Below are 15,419 nucleotides of genomic sequence, written 5' to 3'. Positions count from 1 at the left end.
GTCTTTCTGTAGCACCGAGAGAATGATTGCTGTGTGTTGAGGTACTGTTGCATAGAACTATTGAGTCAGAGATAGCAGAAGTAAGCCACATCATTGCATAACTGTATCATACGCACAAATGTAGTAGAGCAGAAAGAGACTTCCCTGGGTGGGACAGATACTTCTGCTTGGGTCAATGTGTGAATAGACAGATTAAAAACATTTCGGGGTAAGGTAAGGAAATGGCAAATGGTTTACATCTGCAAGTAGTTAATGTTCCTGTTAGCTTTTATCATGTCAGTTAAGGTCTATTTGTGTGTGTGTGTGTGTGTGTGTGTGTGTGTGTTGCATGAAATAGTGAGTGAAGAACTTTCAGTTAGCTCTAATTTTATATTGGCTAGTGGGAGCTGCTTATCAGCAGTTTCCAGACATGCAGAGCTTGAGGCTAGTATTGCTAATGTAGTGGTACACTATTGGCAAGAATTCACTGGGCTTCCCTCCCCCCCCCGCCCCATGTTCCTAACCTCACCTTCCCCACATTTATAATAGTCTAGCAGCTTTAATGATATTGCAGTGCAGATAAATTAAGACCCCAAACCATTAATTCCTTCAGCGTTTTCCACTTACCACCCCTTATTTGTGGTTTCCCCATAGTTTTATGTAATAATACAGTATAGCCAGTTATGGAGACGTTGTGTAATTTTTAAAAACTAAATCCAGATGTATCACAATATCTAATATATAGCTTCATCCACTGTTGGGGTGCTTTTTTTGGTTGTTGATGTATAAAATTCCTTATTGGGGGAAATCTGATCACCTGGTTGCTGTCAGTTCTGGTTTCCCCAAAGCATTTTGTAATTGAGTTAAGTCTAGAGTGAGAGACTAGGGTGATGTCTGCTGTTTCCAGAAACTCTTATGTACTATTATAAAGAATAAAAATAACTTCCTGGCCTTACATTGCAGCTCTTAGCATATGTATTATGACACAATAGCGCTCAGCTCAAAAAGCTTTGTAGAGTGTCCTGCCACAGTCAGCTTCAAAGACAATCAGACATTCAGCTGTTCTACACTAGATGCTCTAATATGAAACAAATAACATGTTAATTAGTAAAAACCATAGTGAGTTGGATCCCCCCCACACACCCACAACAAGAACCATGGAATTTAGCTCAGTTGGGTCAAACATCCAATGAGTCTTCCTGTTTGAAAAAGTTGTCTTTCTAAGAATGGCTTCAGGTAGGAATGTCCCCAGTATTTCATCAGCTGCTGTTAGGTTTGCACTAATGGTTACCAATACTTGGTTAAAATAGTTTTGAAGTAAATGTGTTGCATTTCGGAGTGGGACGATTAAGGCAAGAAGCAAACCTGTGGGGGAGTGGCATTAGTGGGAGAAGATGGCAGCAAAATGTTACTCAGAGTAATCTTTCTTCAACTCCCACTCTGCTTGAGTTCAAATCTTAAGGGGGAATTTTGTGTGTGTGTGTGTGTGTGTGTGTGTGTGTGTGCACGTGTGTGTGTGCACATGGATGCATGCTGCTTTAATTTCCTAGCTCTAAAAAAAATCCACAAACAGGCACTAGAGAAAGTGCGACCCAAGGCTATTTCTAGGCATGACCCTCTAGCTAGAGTAGCTGCTTGACATAGCCAGCAGGTGATCTGTTTGTCGCTGACCTCCATGACTTACATGGGGAACATAGTACCCTTCTTTTTCAACTGCTAAGCATCTTCTGTTCCCCTTTCTCCTGGCTTCTGATACAATAAAGCAGAAATAACCAGAAGTGCATGCAGTCAATCCATACAAAGCAACGCTAAATTGATGTAGTTGTTCTGAAGTTCAGTACAGAGATTTCAGTTCCAAAATATTTCGAACTTGTTTTAAAAATGAACTACTCTTTAATAAGTAACTATGTTGGATGGTAAAAAGAACAAACCAGCTGCTGATTCTTCTTGACAGATATGTCTTATATTTTCACAGGCTTTTCGGGAAGACCTGGAATCACTAATTCAAGAGCAAATGAAGAAAGGCAATAACCCAACTGGATTGCTTGCCTTACAGCAGATTGCCGACTACATTATGGCAAGCTCTTTTGCAGGATTTTCTTCATCTCCTCTAAGTAAGTGTAATTCATAATAATTCTTTCTAATAGCTAAAATGACCTTTATAGAGAATGCCTATCCTTGTTCCTGGATTATCTTATGGAAAACCTGATCTTGATAAACTGCTGATAGATTCACTTTTGCTTCTACTGATTTCTGTTTGTGATCACATATACATGTATATATGAGATATCAAAAAGATCCAGTGTTCTGCTGCATACAAGCAATACCACTCCCTATAACCCAGGTAGCCAATGTACTGTCCTCCAGACGCTATTGAACTACCACTTCTATCAGCCCCAGCCACAATGACAGTGGTCAAGCATGATGGGAGTTGTAGTTTAGCAGCATCTAGAGGGCCACATTGCCTATCCCTGCTTTAACCTGTAGTTTAGATTTGGCAAATATAATGCTTTCTTTTAAAAAGAACTGCTATATTAACAGCTATTTATTTTATTTAATTGTTAATTGAGGTAGCAGGAAAATATAAAAAGTGACATTTTGTTGTGAAATTCAGCTTCAGGTGGTGTTTCAAGTACCTGCCTGTGTCACCAACTTGGTTCTGCCTTCTCTTTTGAAAGTCAGAAAATGAACATTTATCAGGTGCAAAGTTCAGTAGTTTAAATACTAAAAGTTGTTGGGAAGGTAATGGAAATAACCGCAATGTTAGCCGTTTCCAGTTCATTCTAAAATGTGACTATATGGTTGCTTTGAAGAGAATGTTCTAATGGTTTTTTTATAATACAATTTAGGCTCCGGATTGGTTACACCTATCAATGACCTTCCTGGGATAGATACCACTACATATGTAAAGGGCGAAAAACTTACTCGTTGTAAATTAGCCAGTTTGTATAGGCTGACAGATCTGTTCGGATGGGCACACCTGGCCAATTCATATATCACAGTAAGTACCCTGAAGTCAGCATTTCTGTTACTTCTTTGCATATAGGAAGGATATATCTGAGCTTTTCAGCCCTATAAATTGCATATTACCTCAGGATTAAACATAGTTTTGTTAGCACCACAGTAACCTTTTCCTCTCAATTTCCAGGTAAGAGTAAGCAAAGAACATGATCATATTCTTATCATTCCAAGAGGCCTATCGTTTTCTGAAGCTTCTGCCTCCAATTTGGTATGTACTTAACATAGGGAATAATGTTATGCACTTAATTATGTTGAGAGTTTTGTTCTGTTTCATTTACTGTTGACCCAAAAGGACATTTCAGAACCTTTAGGGCATACAGGCACCCCCCCCCCACTTAGGCATGTTCTACTCACACATATATTCATGGAGCCAGGAAATGAAAGAAGAAAGAAAGAAAGAAAGAAAGAAAGAAAGAAAGAAAGAAAGAAAGAAAGAAAGAATCGTACAAGGAAATGGCAGGAGAGAGCTGAAGAGTCATCGTGGCTTACAAGCAGACCCTCCCCAGAGCCTAAAGAGGACGTCAGTGAGGGTGGAGGAAGCCCCAAAGAGACCTGAGGTGCAGCAGGGCTTTATTTCGGCTGCTTAGCCTCCCCACCCAACAGCTGATGGGGGGGGGTAGCGCAGCAGTAGCAGGCCCTTTACTGCTCATCCTCCATCCACCCCCAAAGATTCAACTGGATTGGACAGAGAGGTAGAGAGCAGGGAGAATAGGCATTTAGTGTCTCTTTAAAGGGGGTTTCACACTTTACATGATTTCACTTAAGCGCTCAGGGGCCTGGAACATGCATGTGGGCCGATGCCTGTATGTGCCTAATGTTTTTCTTTGAGCAAACAACCAAAACAAAGGTTACTTTTTTTTCCTCAGTTGCTAAAACGCGGCTACTTAATTGTAAGTGTCAATCTTCAGGTTTCTATTTAGGTTTATATTCCCTTTCACCTGCAGCTATCTGCTGAAAAAGCACTTGCATTTTTAACCAGTCCTCTGCCGAAATTTATCTGCTGCTTCTTACCATATAATCCTCCTCCTTGTTCTCTGTTGTCTCTCCCACTCATGTTTATGTCTGATCCTGTGCCTCTTAAGTACCTTAAATTAAACTTGGCTGTTTGTATCCAGGTGCGTATAGTGGAAGAACATGGATGGAGTGACCCAGAAAGCCTCCCTATACCTAAAAAAATACTTCCCTAAGCAAAACAACTCTTATTTGAGACAGTCTCCTTTAGAAAAAGGGTAGCACACCCATCCCTGCCACACAATTTGAGCTTGGAGTTGGCACACTGAACAAATTCATCCGTTTTATTGGGAAATAGTATTTTTCCTCGCTTAAGCCACTGTTAGGAAATTCAACATGCATCACACTGAAAATGACATAATCAGAAGTGTGATGGGAATCTTAATGGGTTCCCTCATTGCAGCTGTTTGCTTCCCTTCCTACTTATTTGGTGGCTGCAACAGCAGAGAAGTCTCTTGGAGGCTACATTCCCTATCTGGCATTTTATATGCTGTGATGGCAGCAAACCAAGTGTGAAAGTTGGTACCTAAGTCCATTGTTTTGATGTCAAGTGTCCTGAGGAGTGTCCTGGAAGGAAAGAGCCTGAGACTGTCTTTGCAGCATGCAAGGTGACAGGGAAGCACAGGTGCTTGACACTTAAGGCTTGGTAGTAATCTGAGCTATAAGAACTACTTTTATAGGCACAGTATTTGCTTCATAATATAAAGGAGTATTAAGAGCTTGCCAAATCCATATTTGCAAGCAAGGTAATTTACTAACTACAGCAGCATCACTATTCTCCTTCTGAGGGTTTGTACTTTTTTCTTTAATGTTTATTAGACAACTGAGAGCTGAGGCACAACAGAGCCGACTGAAATGGCTTTAAAAATACCATATCACACTCATTTTAATCTTGTAGTAATTCTAACACTATACTCCGTGTTTCTCCTGAGGAGCTATAAAAGCCAACCTATGTCCCTTGGTTACTCTCAGTCAGGCTGAAATGTAATTAGTGGTGTTTCTCTGACTTGGCTTTTCAGGTAAAAGTAAACATACTGGGAGACGTGGTTGACCAGGGAAGCACCAATCTAAGCATTGACAGTTCAGGATTCAGCCCTCATGCAGCCATCTACTCCATGCGCCCTGATGTTCGATGTGTGATCCACATACACACTCCAGCAACAGCAGCTGTAAGTCTGTTCTCTTCTTAATGTGGCATAAAGATGTTCCAATAGTACACCACAGGACTGACTGAAGCTCAGGATTGATTTGTGTTGAGAATCCTCGAAGCTCCAGCAAGTCTATTAATAAGTTGTTGCTCTTCAAGGTATGGATCAACCACTCTTCTGACATCTTCTCAGATGCTTACAAATTTAAACAGGCACAAAAACAGCCTGTTGTTTTCATTTGATTAATTCATCTTGAGAATAACACAAGTTGTATAGAAGTGCTATACTTTGTGCTCTTTTATTTCTCAAATTCTTGAGTCTGCTTTTCCTATGAAAGTAGCTTTATTCCTATTAACTATAATGTATACAATACATCAAAATGTATACAATATGCATACAATACCAGCAAAATTAAGTCTTCAGATCTACTTCAGATACACACCAATACTGCACACTCTAGAGATTAAAGATGAAAGCTGTTCCTGCATAGGATCAAAGCAGTAAATATAACAATAATCTGTATTTTCCGGTTTTGCATTATTAACCTTTGTTAAGTTTGACACCAAGGAATCTCATTCAGCTATTATGCTATGCATGGCCATTCAAAAGCAAGGCAGTAAAGAAGATGTTAATGGTACAAAAATTTAACTTAAAATGACCCATCAGATTGATATAAATTAATTAATAAAATACATGTATTAATAATAATAATAATAATAATAATAATTTATTATTTGTACCCCGCCCATCTGGCTGGGTTTCCCCAGCCACTCTGGGCGGCTTCCAACAGAGATAAAAAATACACTAAAATGTCACATATTAAAAACTTCCCTGAACAGGGCTGCCTTCAGATGTCTTCTGAATGTCAGGTAGTTGTCCATCGCCTTGACATCCGATGGGAGGGCATTCCACAGGGCGGGCGCCACCACCGAGAAGGCCCTCTGCCTGGTTCCCTGCAACTTGGCCTCTCGCAGTGAGGGAACCGCCAGAAGGCCCTCGGAGCTGGACCTCAGTGTCCGGGCAGAACGATGGGGGAGGAGACGCTCCTTCAGATATACTGGACCGAGGCCATTTAGGGCTTTAAAGGTCAGCACCAACACTTTGAATTGTGCTCGGAAACGTACTGGGAGCCAATGTAGGTCTTTCAAGACCGGTGTTATATGGTCTCGGCGGCCGCTCCCAGTCACCAGTCTAGCTGCCGCATTCTGTATTAGTTGTAGTTTCCGGGTCACCTTCAAAGGTAGCCCCACGTAGAGCGCATTGCAGTAGTCCAAGCGGGAGATAACCAGAGCATGTACCACTCTGGCGAGACAGTCCGCAGGCAGATAGGGTCTCAGCCTACGTACCAAATGGAGCTGGTAAACAGCTGCCCTGGATACAGATTTGACCTGTGCCTCCATGGACAGCTGTGAGTCCAAAATGACTCCCAGGCTGCGCACCTGGTCCTTCAGGGGCACAGTTACCGCATTCAGGACCAGGGAATCCTCCACACCTGCCCGCCTCCTGTCCCCCAAAAACAGTACTTCTGTCTTGTCAGGATTCAACCTCAATCTGTTAGCCGCCATCCATCCTCCAACCGCCTCCAGACACTCACACAGGACCTTTACCGCCTTCACTGGTTCTGATTTAAAAGAGAGGTAGAGCTGGGTATCATCTGCATACTGATGAACACCCAGCCCAAACCTCCTGATGATCGCTCCCAGCGGCTGCATGTAGATGTTGAAAAGCATGGGGGAGAGGACAGAACCCTGAGGCACCCCACAAGTGAGCGGCCAGGGGTCTGAACACTCATCCCCCACCACCACTTTCTGAACACGGCCCAGGAGGAAGGAGCGGAACCACTGTATGACAGTGCCCCCAGCTCCCAGCCCCTCAAGACGGTCCAGAAGGATGTCATGGTCGATGGTATCAAACGCCGCTGAGAGATCCAGCAGAACTAGGAAACAGCTCTCACCTTTGTCCCTAGCCCGCCGGAGATCATCAACCAGTGCGACCAAGGCAGTTTCAGTCCCATGATGAGGCCTGAATCCCGACTGGAAGGGATCCAAATGGTCCGCTTCTTCCAGGCGTGCCTGGAGTTGTTCAGCAACCACTCGCTCAATCACCTTGCCCAAGAATGGGAGGTTTGAGACTGGGCGATAATTGGCCATCGTGGCCGCATCTAAAGATGGTTTTTTAAGAAGCGGTTTAATAACCGCCTCTTTCAGCGGGTCTGGGAAGGCTCCCTCACGGAGGGAAGCATTCACCACCCCACGAAGCCCATCGCCCAGTCCTTCCCGGCTAGCTTTTATAAGCCAGGATGGGCAAGGATCCAGGAGACAGGTGGTTGGCTTCACTCGTCCAAGCAGCCTGTCCACATCCTCGGAGGTAACAGATTGAAATTGATCCCACACAACTTGACCAGACAGGACTCTAGCACTCTCCCGCCCCGGCCCTGCTCCCACGGTGGAGTCTACTTCTTCCCGAATCTGAGCGATTTTATCTGCAAAAAAATTTGCAAAATCATTGCAGGAGAACATGTGGCCCGTACTGGGCCCCGATGTTACAGGTGGTTCCGCTAAATTGCGAACCACCTGAAAGAGTCTCCTGCTGCTGTTTTCTGCAGATGCAATAGAGGCGGTGAAGAAAGTCTTCTTCGCCGTCGCTATCGCCACTTGGTAGGCTCGACGTTGAGCTCTAACCCGTGTCCGGTCAGATTCAGAATGAGTTATCCGCCACCGGCGCTCTAGCCGTCTCAACGATTGTTTCATTGCCCTCAGATCCGTGGAAAACCACGGGGCTCTCCGGGCTTCATGCAATCGGAGAGGGCGCTTCGGAGCCAAACAGTCAATAGCCCTGGTTAACTCCACATTCCAGCGGGCCACCAGGGAATCGGCTGAAAGGCCATCAACATGGGATAAAGCATCCCCAACCACTCTCTGGAAACCATTTGGATCCATTAAGTGGCGGGGGCGGACCATCCGAATCGGTCCCACCTCCCTGCAGAGGGGATGGGTCGCGGAGAAGTCCAGTTGCACCAGGAAGTGATCTGACCATGGCACTTCTTTCGTTTCGCTATTACTTAGTGTCAGATCACCAACATCCGTAGAGGTAAACACCAGGTCCAAGGCATGTCCGCGGCTATGGGTTGGGCCAGACTTATTCAGGGACAGCCCCATGGAGGCCATGCTTTCCACGAAGTCCCGAGCGGCCCCTTGTAAGGTCGTGTCGGCATGGATGTTAAAATCCCCTAGGACGACCAAGCTAGGTGTCTCCAGGAGAACATCCGCCACGACCTGAAGCAGCTCGGGCAGGGAATCCTTGGTGCAGCGGGGAGGTCGGTACACCAAAAGGAATCCTGTACTGCCCCTATTGCCCAACTTCCAGAACATGCACTCAGAAAACTGGGTCTTCCCAATAGGACGCCTGGTGCAAACTAATGACTTCCTAAAAATCACTGCAACCCCCCCTCCCCGCCCACATGACCTGGGTTGCTGTGCGTAAGAGAAACCTGGTGGACAAGCAGCGGCAAGGACAGGCCCATCTGCTTCATCCAACCAAGTCTCTGTTACACATGCCAGGTCAAGTCCTCCATCCATGATCAAGTCATGGATGGCAGTGGTCTTATGAATCATTGACCTGGCATTGCACAGCAACACTTTCAGGTCATGTGGGTATCCCTTGCTGATTCTAGTATTCATCCGGTCAGGACCAGACCCAGAGGCAGGGATAGTCCTCAGACAACGACTAAACCTGCCTCCTCTGTAATGACATGGTCTGGTCTTAGCGTAACTCCTCCTCCTACCCGTGATCACTGAGATCGGTTGTCCCAGTGAATTATCCCCTTAATCAGTTAGAATCATAGAATAGAATCATAGAGTTGGAAGAGACCACAAGGGCCATCGAGTCCACCCCCCTGCCAAGCAGGAAACACCATCAGAGCACTCCTGACATATGGTTGTCAAGCCTCTGCTTAAAGACCTCCAAAGAAGGAGACTCCACCACACTCCTTGGCAGCAAATTCCACTGTCGAACAGCTCTTACTGTCAGGAAGTTCTTCCTAATGTTTAGGTGGAATCTTCTTTCTTGTAGTTTGGAACCATTGCTCTGTGTCCGCTTCTCTGGAGCAGCAGAAAACAACCTTTCTCCCTCCTCTATGTGACATCCTTTTATATATTTGAACATGGCTATCATATCCCCCCTTAACCTCCTCTTCTCCAGGCTAAACATGCCCAGCTCCCTTAGCCGTTCCTCATAAGGCATCGTTTCCAGGCCTTTGACCATTTTGGTTGCCCTCCTCTGGACACATTCCAGTTTGTCAGTGTCCTTCTTGAACTGTGGTGCCCAGAACTGGACACAGTACTCCAGGTGAGGTCTGACCAGAGCAGAATACAGTGGCACTATTACTTCCCTTGATCTAGATGCTATACTCCTATTGATGCAGCCCAGAATTGCATTGGCTTTTTTAGCTGCCATGTCACACTGTTGGCTCATGTCAAGTTTGTGGTCAACCAGGACTCCTAGATCCTTTTCACATGTACTGCTCTCAAGCCAGGTGTCACCCATCTTGTATTTGTGCCTCTCTAATTTGAGTTAGGCTCATCCAGACTCAGTATTTGGATGAAACAAGCAAATTATTATAGAAGCATCAAATTAACAAATAGCTGCATGTACAGCACAGCTGAAAAGTACAAAGTTTTCCAGACATTCAAACAACAAAACAATACTATTGATAATAAAATTAAAATGTTTGAAAACAACCACAGCTAATAATTTCAAGGTTTCCAGGTACAATGTATTTCAGCCATCCAATGCCTAGGTAAATTGGGAATGTTTTAAAATTCCTCCCTGAATGTTAAAATGAAAGCGACAGATGTAGCTAACCAGGGAAAGTATTCAAAAACTGAGGAGCCCTGTATGATCAGCACCAATCAGTACTGAGCAGTGTGCAGAAGCAGAATCCACAAAGCCCCAATATCGTTGATAGTTTAGACCAGGCTTCCTCAACCTCGGCCCTCTAGCTGTTTTGAGACTACAATTCCCATCATCCCTGACCACTGGTCCTGCTAGCTAGGGATCATGGGAGTTGTAGGCCAAAAACATCTGGAGGGCTGAGGTTGAAGAAGCCTGGTTTAGACCCTTGTATTTAGACCCTTGTACTAACACTTGGAATAGGGCGCAGGTCACTCACTGACAACTAGTGCAGCACTTTTGGGACTGGTAACACATTGTCCCATCAGGCTGCCCCCCTTAACCAGTCTTGCAGCCATGTACTACGCTAGCTGCGGTTTCCAGACAGCTTTCAAAGGCAGCCCCAGTAGTCCAGATAGGAGGTGATTAGAGCATTGACAACTGAGAGCAAGTTATCTTAGTCCAGAAATGGTCATAACTAGTATCTAGTGTTTTCTTTTCATTGGCAACGAGGTTCCTATCTGCAGAATAGAGATGGAGGCTATTTTTGGGATTCATTCTCTTCTATGTCACCTTCTATTCTGTTCTGAAGTATCCTTTGACCCTCAAGAACAGGTTTTGGGATGAGAATGATCGGTCCTATGGGCTGAGTATGAATATGCAACATTCACACACACACATACACACACCCTTCATTGGCAGAAACATCTGTTGGATGAAAGAGCTTTGCATGAGTAGAGGGACACCATTAAATACAACCCTTGGTCTTTTTTTAGAACTCCCCATTTACTTGAACTATTTAATTCTGAAACCATCTGCCTTGTCCACATTTGCGTCAAAATCCATATGCTGGCAATCCATCCATAAAAGTCCCACAATCTATTGATAGTCTGTTATCAACTAGGTAGGAATCCTTGTTCTCCTGATTTTCAAATAGTTGCAAACTAAAGTTATTAAACAGGTACTTTCAGTGTCACTTGAAAAATTAAAGAGTTTTCACGTTCGTTCCATGTCACAAGCATTATTTCTTTGAAACAGGTTTCTTCCATGAAGTGTGGCATACTTCCTATCTCTCAGGAGGCTCTCATTCTAGGAGATATTGCATACTACAATTATCAAGGCTCTCTGGATGAACCAGAAGAAAGAATTCAACTCCAGAAAGTTCTTGGGCCAAGCTGTAAGGTATTCCACTCTAGTTAATGTTTTTGTTCAAGGTTTCTAGTCTGGCTCAGTTTCTGTCACTTACAAGTGTCTCCATTCCTTAGGTGCTGGTCTTGAGGAACCATGGAGTAGTAGCGCTCGGAGAGACATTAGAGGAAGCTTTCCACTACATCTATAATGTGCAAATAGCTTGTGAAACACAGGTGAGAGAGACAGAGAGATGTGAAGCACTTTAAATGCTATATAAATGCTGGCTTCTTAAAAATATTGTCTCTGTGTGTTTTAATAGGATGCTTGCTACTAACAGCTACTTACTGGAAATCCAGGAGAGAAAATGAAATCTATGTTTAACATATACTAGGAACACCAACAGTGGGCTGTACACAGAAGTTACACAGCCCTTGCCCTAGTATCTAGTAGTGGGTAATACACTTTGCAAGATAGCTATCATGTTTGTACATGTTAACATATTGAAAAGAAGAATATTAGCATGTATTTTCTTTCCAGAAAATTCAAGAAGGCTACATATTCACCCTTCAAATAGTACTTGGAAAAATTTGTAATTACTGAGTCCTTTATGTCACAGGTACATGCACTGGCTGCAGGCGGCGTAGACAATCTTCTTATCCTAGACTTGCAGAAGTATAAACCTTTCACACACAATCTGGTAGCATCTGGAGGAGGAGGAGTTAATATGGCCTCTCAGTTCAAGTGGAAAGTTGGCGAACAGGAGTTTGAAGCACTGATGAGAATGCTGGACAACCTGGTGCGTTCATCTGTCTAATCTATAAGTTCTCAGTACTTTGAACAAGTTGCTCCCCATGGGATTGTTCCATAAGAAATCCTGCTGTCACTTTTTTCCTGTAAATAAGACACCTGAAAAAGAAATATCAACATAAAGTAGGTTTATAAGCCAACATTCAAGTTCAATTTATATCCAGGCTCATGACAAACTCCTCCCAGACAAACCTCAAGAGGTAAGCAGAGTGCAAACCTTGGCTACAGCTTCTGGTTTCTCTGGAGTGACACAGACCAGGAGCTTGGGTTCAGATATAACACTAAGCTAAACCATGGTTGAGCTCTGAGTAGCCCATTGGCAGCAGGACTGAGGAGGAGCTACGTGGCAATGAGTTTTCCAGAGAGTATCCACACACTTGTGTGTCCATGCTTAACCATAGTTTTGTTTAGCATTACATGTGAACTAGAACACACTTGATTGGCTAAGGTAGTGAGGCAGTGGTTTGGTCTATAATAGAAAATCTCTGATCTCCTACCCACTTTTTATTTATCGGTCTCTGCTATCTCTGTATAAGGATTTACTCACTTTCTGTGGGGCCTATGATGTGGAGCTACTGTGCTGCCATACCATACTTGTTCTGCAGTCTTTTTAAATAATTGTTTGGCATTTAGTGTTAGGATACAAAGGTGTTGAAACTGTTAACATATATTGTCACAGTTTGAGTTGGGATGGGGGGGGGGCAAGGTTGAAATTTCCACTTGAAAATTAATTATGTTTTAGGATTAATTTCATGCCAAAGATTTTATTGTCCAGGCACAGTGTATAAAAAATTTTCCCCTCTTGCACAGGGTTACAGAACAGGCTATGCTTATCGACAGCCTCTTGTGAGGGAGAAGCCCAGGCACAAGAGTGATGTTGAGATCCCAGCCACCGTGACTGCCTTTTCCTTTGATGACGATTCAGTTCCAATTTCCCCTCTCAAATTCCTAGCACAAAAGCAGCAGCGGGAGAAGACAAGATGGTTGAATTCTCCAAATACATATTTGAAAGTAGATGTTCCTGAAGAATCCCGGAATGGAGAAACAAGTCCCCGGACTAAAACCACAGTAAGCAGCTCCCTAGTGATGGGGACAGAATATACCAAAAGGGGTGGGAATAGGCCCATACAGTGACCTGTATGATAGAAGTTATGATTCTGTGGTGGATTCCATGAATGAGCTACAACTTTGAAAGAGCCAGCCTACTTTGAGAAACAAGGAAGTGCAGATGGCATATTTTGACAGCAGTTCTGTCAATAATCAGACGGGCAAATGTTGTCTCCATCTTCAAAAAGAGGAACCCTTCCAGTTCTATGATTCTGTGTTGTGGTAAAAAGAATAGTATTCTTGTGCACTGTCCAGATATGGTATTTTATTATCTTCAATTCCCTGCCAAGTTCAAGGTGCTGGTTTTGATGCATAAAGCCCTATATAATTGGAGACCAGGATACATGAAAGATGGTCTTAACCCTGTGCTCTGCAGGTGAAGGCCTCCTGCAGAAACCATTATCACTGGATCTCCATCCTGCACAATGCAGGAATTAGGCCTTTAGTGTGACAGCACCTACACCTTTTGGAATTCCCTCCCTGTGAATATTGGACAGAAGCCATCTCTGCTGTGTTTTTAGCCCCTGCTTGAAGACTTGCCTTCTTCAGCGAGCCTTCCCCAGTCTGCATCCGTATTGGATTTTTTAAAAAAGTTGTTTTCGTTGTTTCCAACCCTGGGGTCCTTGGGAGGAAAGACAGGATATAAATTTAATAAAATGAATAAATAAAATGAATAATTTCCAGAGCACATGTATGAAAAACAAGTATTATGCAAGGCATCCGACCACAACATAAATTCAACTTTAAAAGATCAGCTCCACCCAGTGGTGGCTTAACAAATGCAACAATGCCTTGTAGTTTCTATCTATCAGCAATTTTCATTATGAGAAGTCCTGCTTGAAAGGAACGATAAAAATACCTAGTTAGGAGGGATAGTTATCCAGGTAATTAAGAAACACAGTGGATGTTCAGACCTTCATCATAGTATTTTTGGCAGTGGAAGTACTGTAGCAAGTATCCTTGCTACGTCAGTATTCAAATGTCGGTCCTTTTCAGGTACTTAATTAAAAATACCTAAATTCTATTCAAGCTAAAGGATCATTACACATATTAATATCCTTATGAAATGATATACTGAAAAGCTAAGTGGCATGGCAATGTATTATTATTAGGTCACTTGGATAATTTAATATAAACCCCATTGTCCTGAAATGTCCCCTAGCCTTTACCAGCTACTAAATTGCAATATCCTCGCTTCCAATAACATTCTTCTTTATTTTTATTTTTCTTTCCAAGTGGATAAAAGCTGAAGATTCATCTAAGCTTAGTGGAGGAACTCCAATCAAAATTGAAGATCCAAACCAGTTTGTTCCGATGAATACAAATCCAAGTGATGTACTGGAAAAGAGGAATAAGGTAAGGCAAGGCAAGGCAGGTTTCTTGAAGACATAAGCTTATTTGCTTCTTGAAAATAATCAGTACCTAACTTACTCCGCTTGTTTGAGAAGCATTAAAAACTGTTCAGTAACATCTAAAATATAATACAATATTACTGGTAGCTTAAAAGTAGCTTTAAGTGCAACAAGAACTTGCTAAAATTGTCCTTAGTTTGGTTCTGAAAAATTGCTTTTAAATTCTCATTGAAAACCATATTTTGATCAGAAGAAAAATGTTTAAGATGGAATTTTCTTCTGTGCTATTTTTAACATTACACTATTTTGGAGATTCCTTCTTTTTTAGTTTTTAGAAAGAGCTAGCTGTTTCCACAAGAAATAGCCTGCTGTGGTAGCCAGAAACCTCACGCTCTTCTGCCTGCTTGTTTCCCAGTGAGCCAATGTATTTAACAATGGCAATGAGGAATAATGACAAGAGGCTCTTTGTAAATGCAGACTATTGGCTGCTTTCACTCCCCAATTCATTTTTCTATTTTCATACTCATTTAAGCTCCACCCTGGGAAATTATTGTCCTGCCAGATACAAAATGTTTCGTGCAGAAGTTCTGGGAATTTCTTACTTCACATCTGCTTGTAATCAAAAGAGTTTGCCACTATCTTGAGCAAGTCAACTTAGTTCAGAAGAGATCACTCTTTCTTGGAAAAGATCAGTATGGCAGTGTCACTCAGACATTGGCTTAGAAAAGAATTATCTGTTCTAGGCATGCAACTTTCTCTGGCAAACTTGAGGTAGAGGAGTGTCAAAGTGGGAAGCTATGTTTCAGTTAACTTTCATTGTGTCCCTAGTTGTGCACTGTGGAGCTGTATTGTCAGTGCAGCTTGGTGCAACAGGAGATAGAGAATCATTACAGAGGTTCTATCTCGATTTACACGTACTCTACTGACAACATAATCAGCAGCATTGCAGTTCACAAAGGAGGAGAAATAACGT

The 15,419-nt window shown here is 42.9% G+C and overlaps 1 protein-coding gene across 8 annotated transcripts in view; it reads left to right on the top strand.

Annotated features, from left to right (window-relative positions):
- ADD3 (adducin 3) overlaps positions 1-15,419 on the top strand; it is a 98,238-nt gene that overhangs the window by 77,734 nt on the left and 5,085 nt on the right. For all 8 annotated transcript variants that reach the window (XM_081863417.1, XM_081863420.1, XM_081863419.1 and 5 more), the window contains 9 exons: positions 1,955-2,093; positions 2,829-2,980; positions 3,128-3,208; positions 5,031-5,180; positions 11,088-11,231; positions 11,315-11,413; positions 11,797-11,976; positions 12,798-13,055; positions 14,331-14,450. In XM_081863417.1, coding sequence (XP_081719543.1) covers positions 1,955-2,093; positions 2,829-2,980; positions 3,128-3,208; positions 5,031-5,180; positions 11,088-11,231; positions 11,315-11,413; positions 11,797-11,976; positions 12,798-13,055; positions 14,331-14,450 — 1,323 coding nt within the window. The remainder of the gene's footprint in view (positions 1-1,954; positions 2,094-2,828; positions 2,981-3,127; positions 3,209-5,030; positions 5,181-11,087; positions 11,232-11,314; positions 11,414-11,796; positions 11,977-12,797; positions 13,056-14,330; positions 14,451-15,419) is intronic.

The sequence above is a fragment of the Podarcis erhardii genome, assembly GCF_964252035.2.
Source record: "Podarcis erhardii genome assembly, chromosome: 5".
Taxonomy (NCBI): domain Eukaryota; kingdom Metazoa; phylum Chordata; class Lepidosauria; order Squamata; family Lacertidae; genus Podarcis; species Podarcis erhardii.
This window is presented reverse-complemented; position numbering and strand designations above follow the sequence as displayed.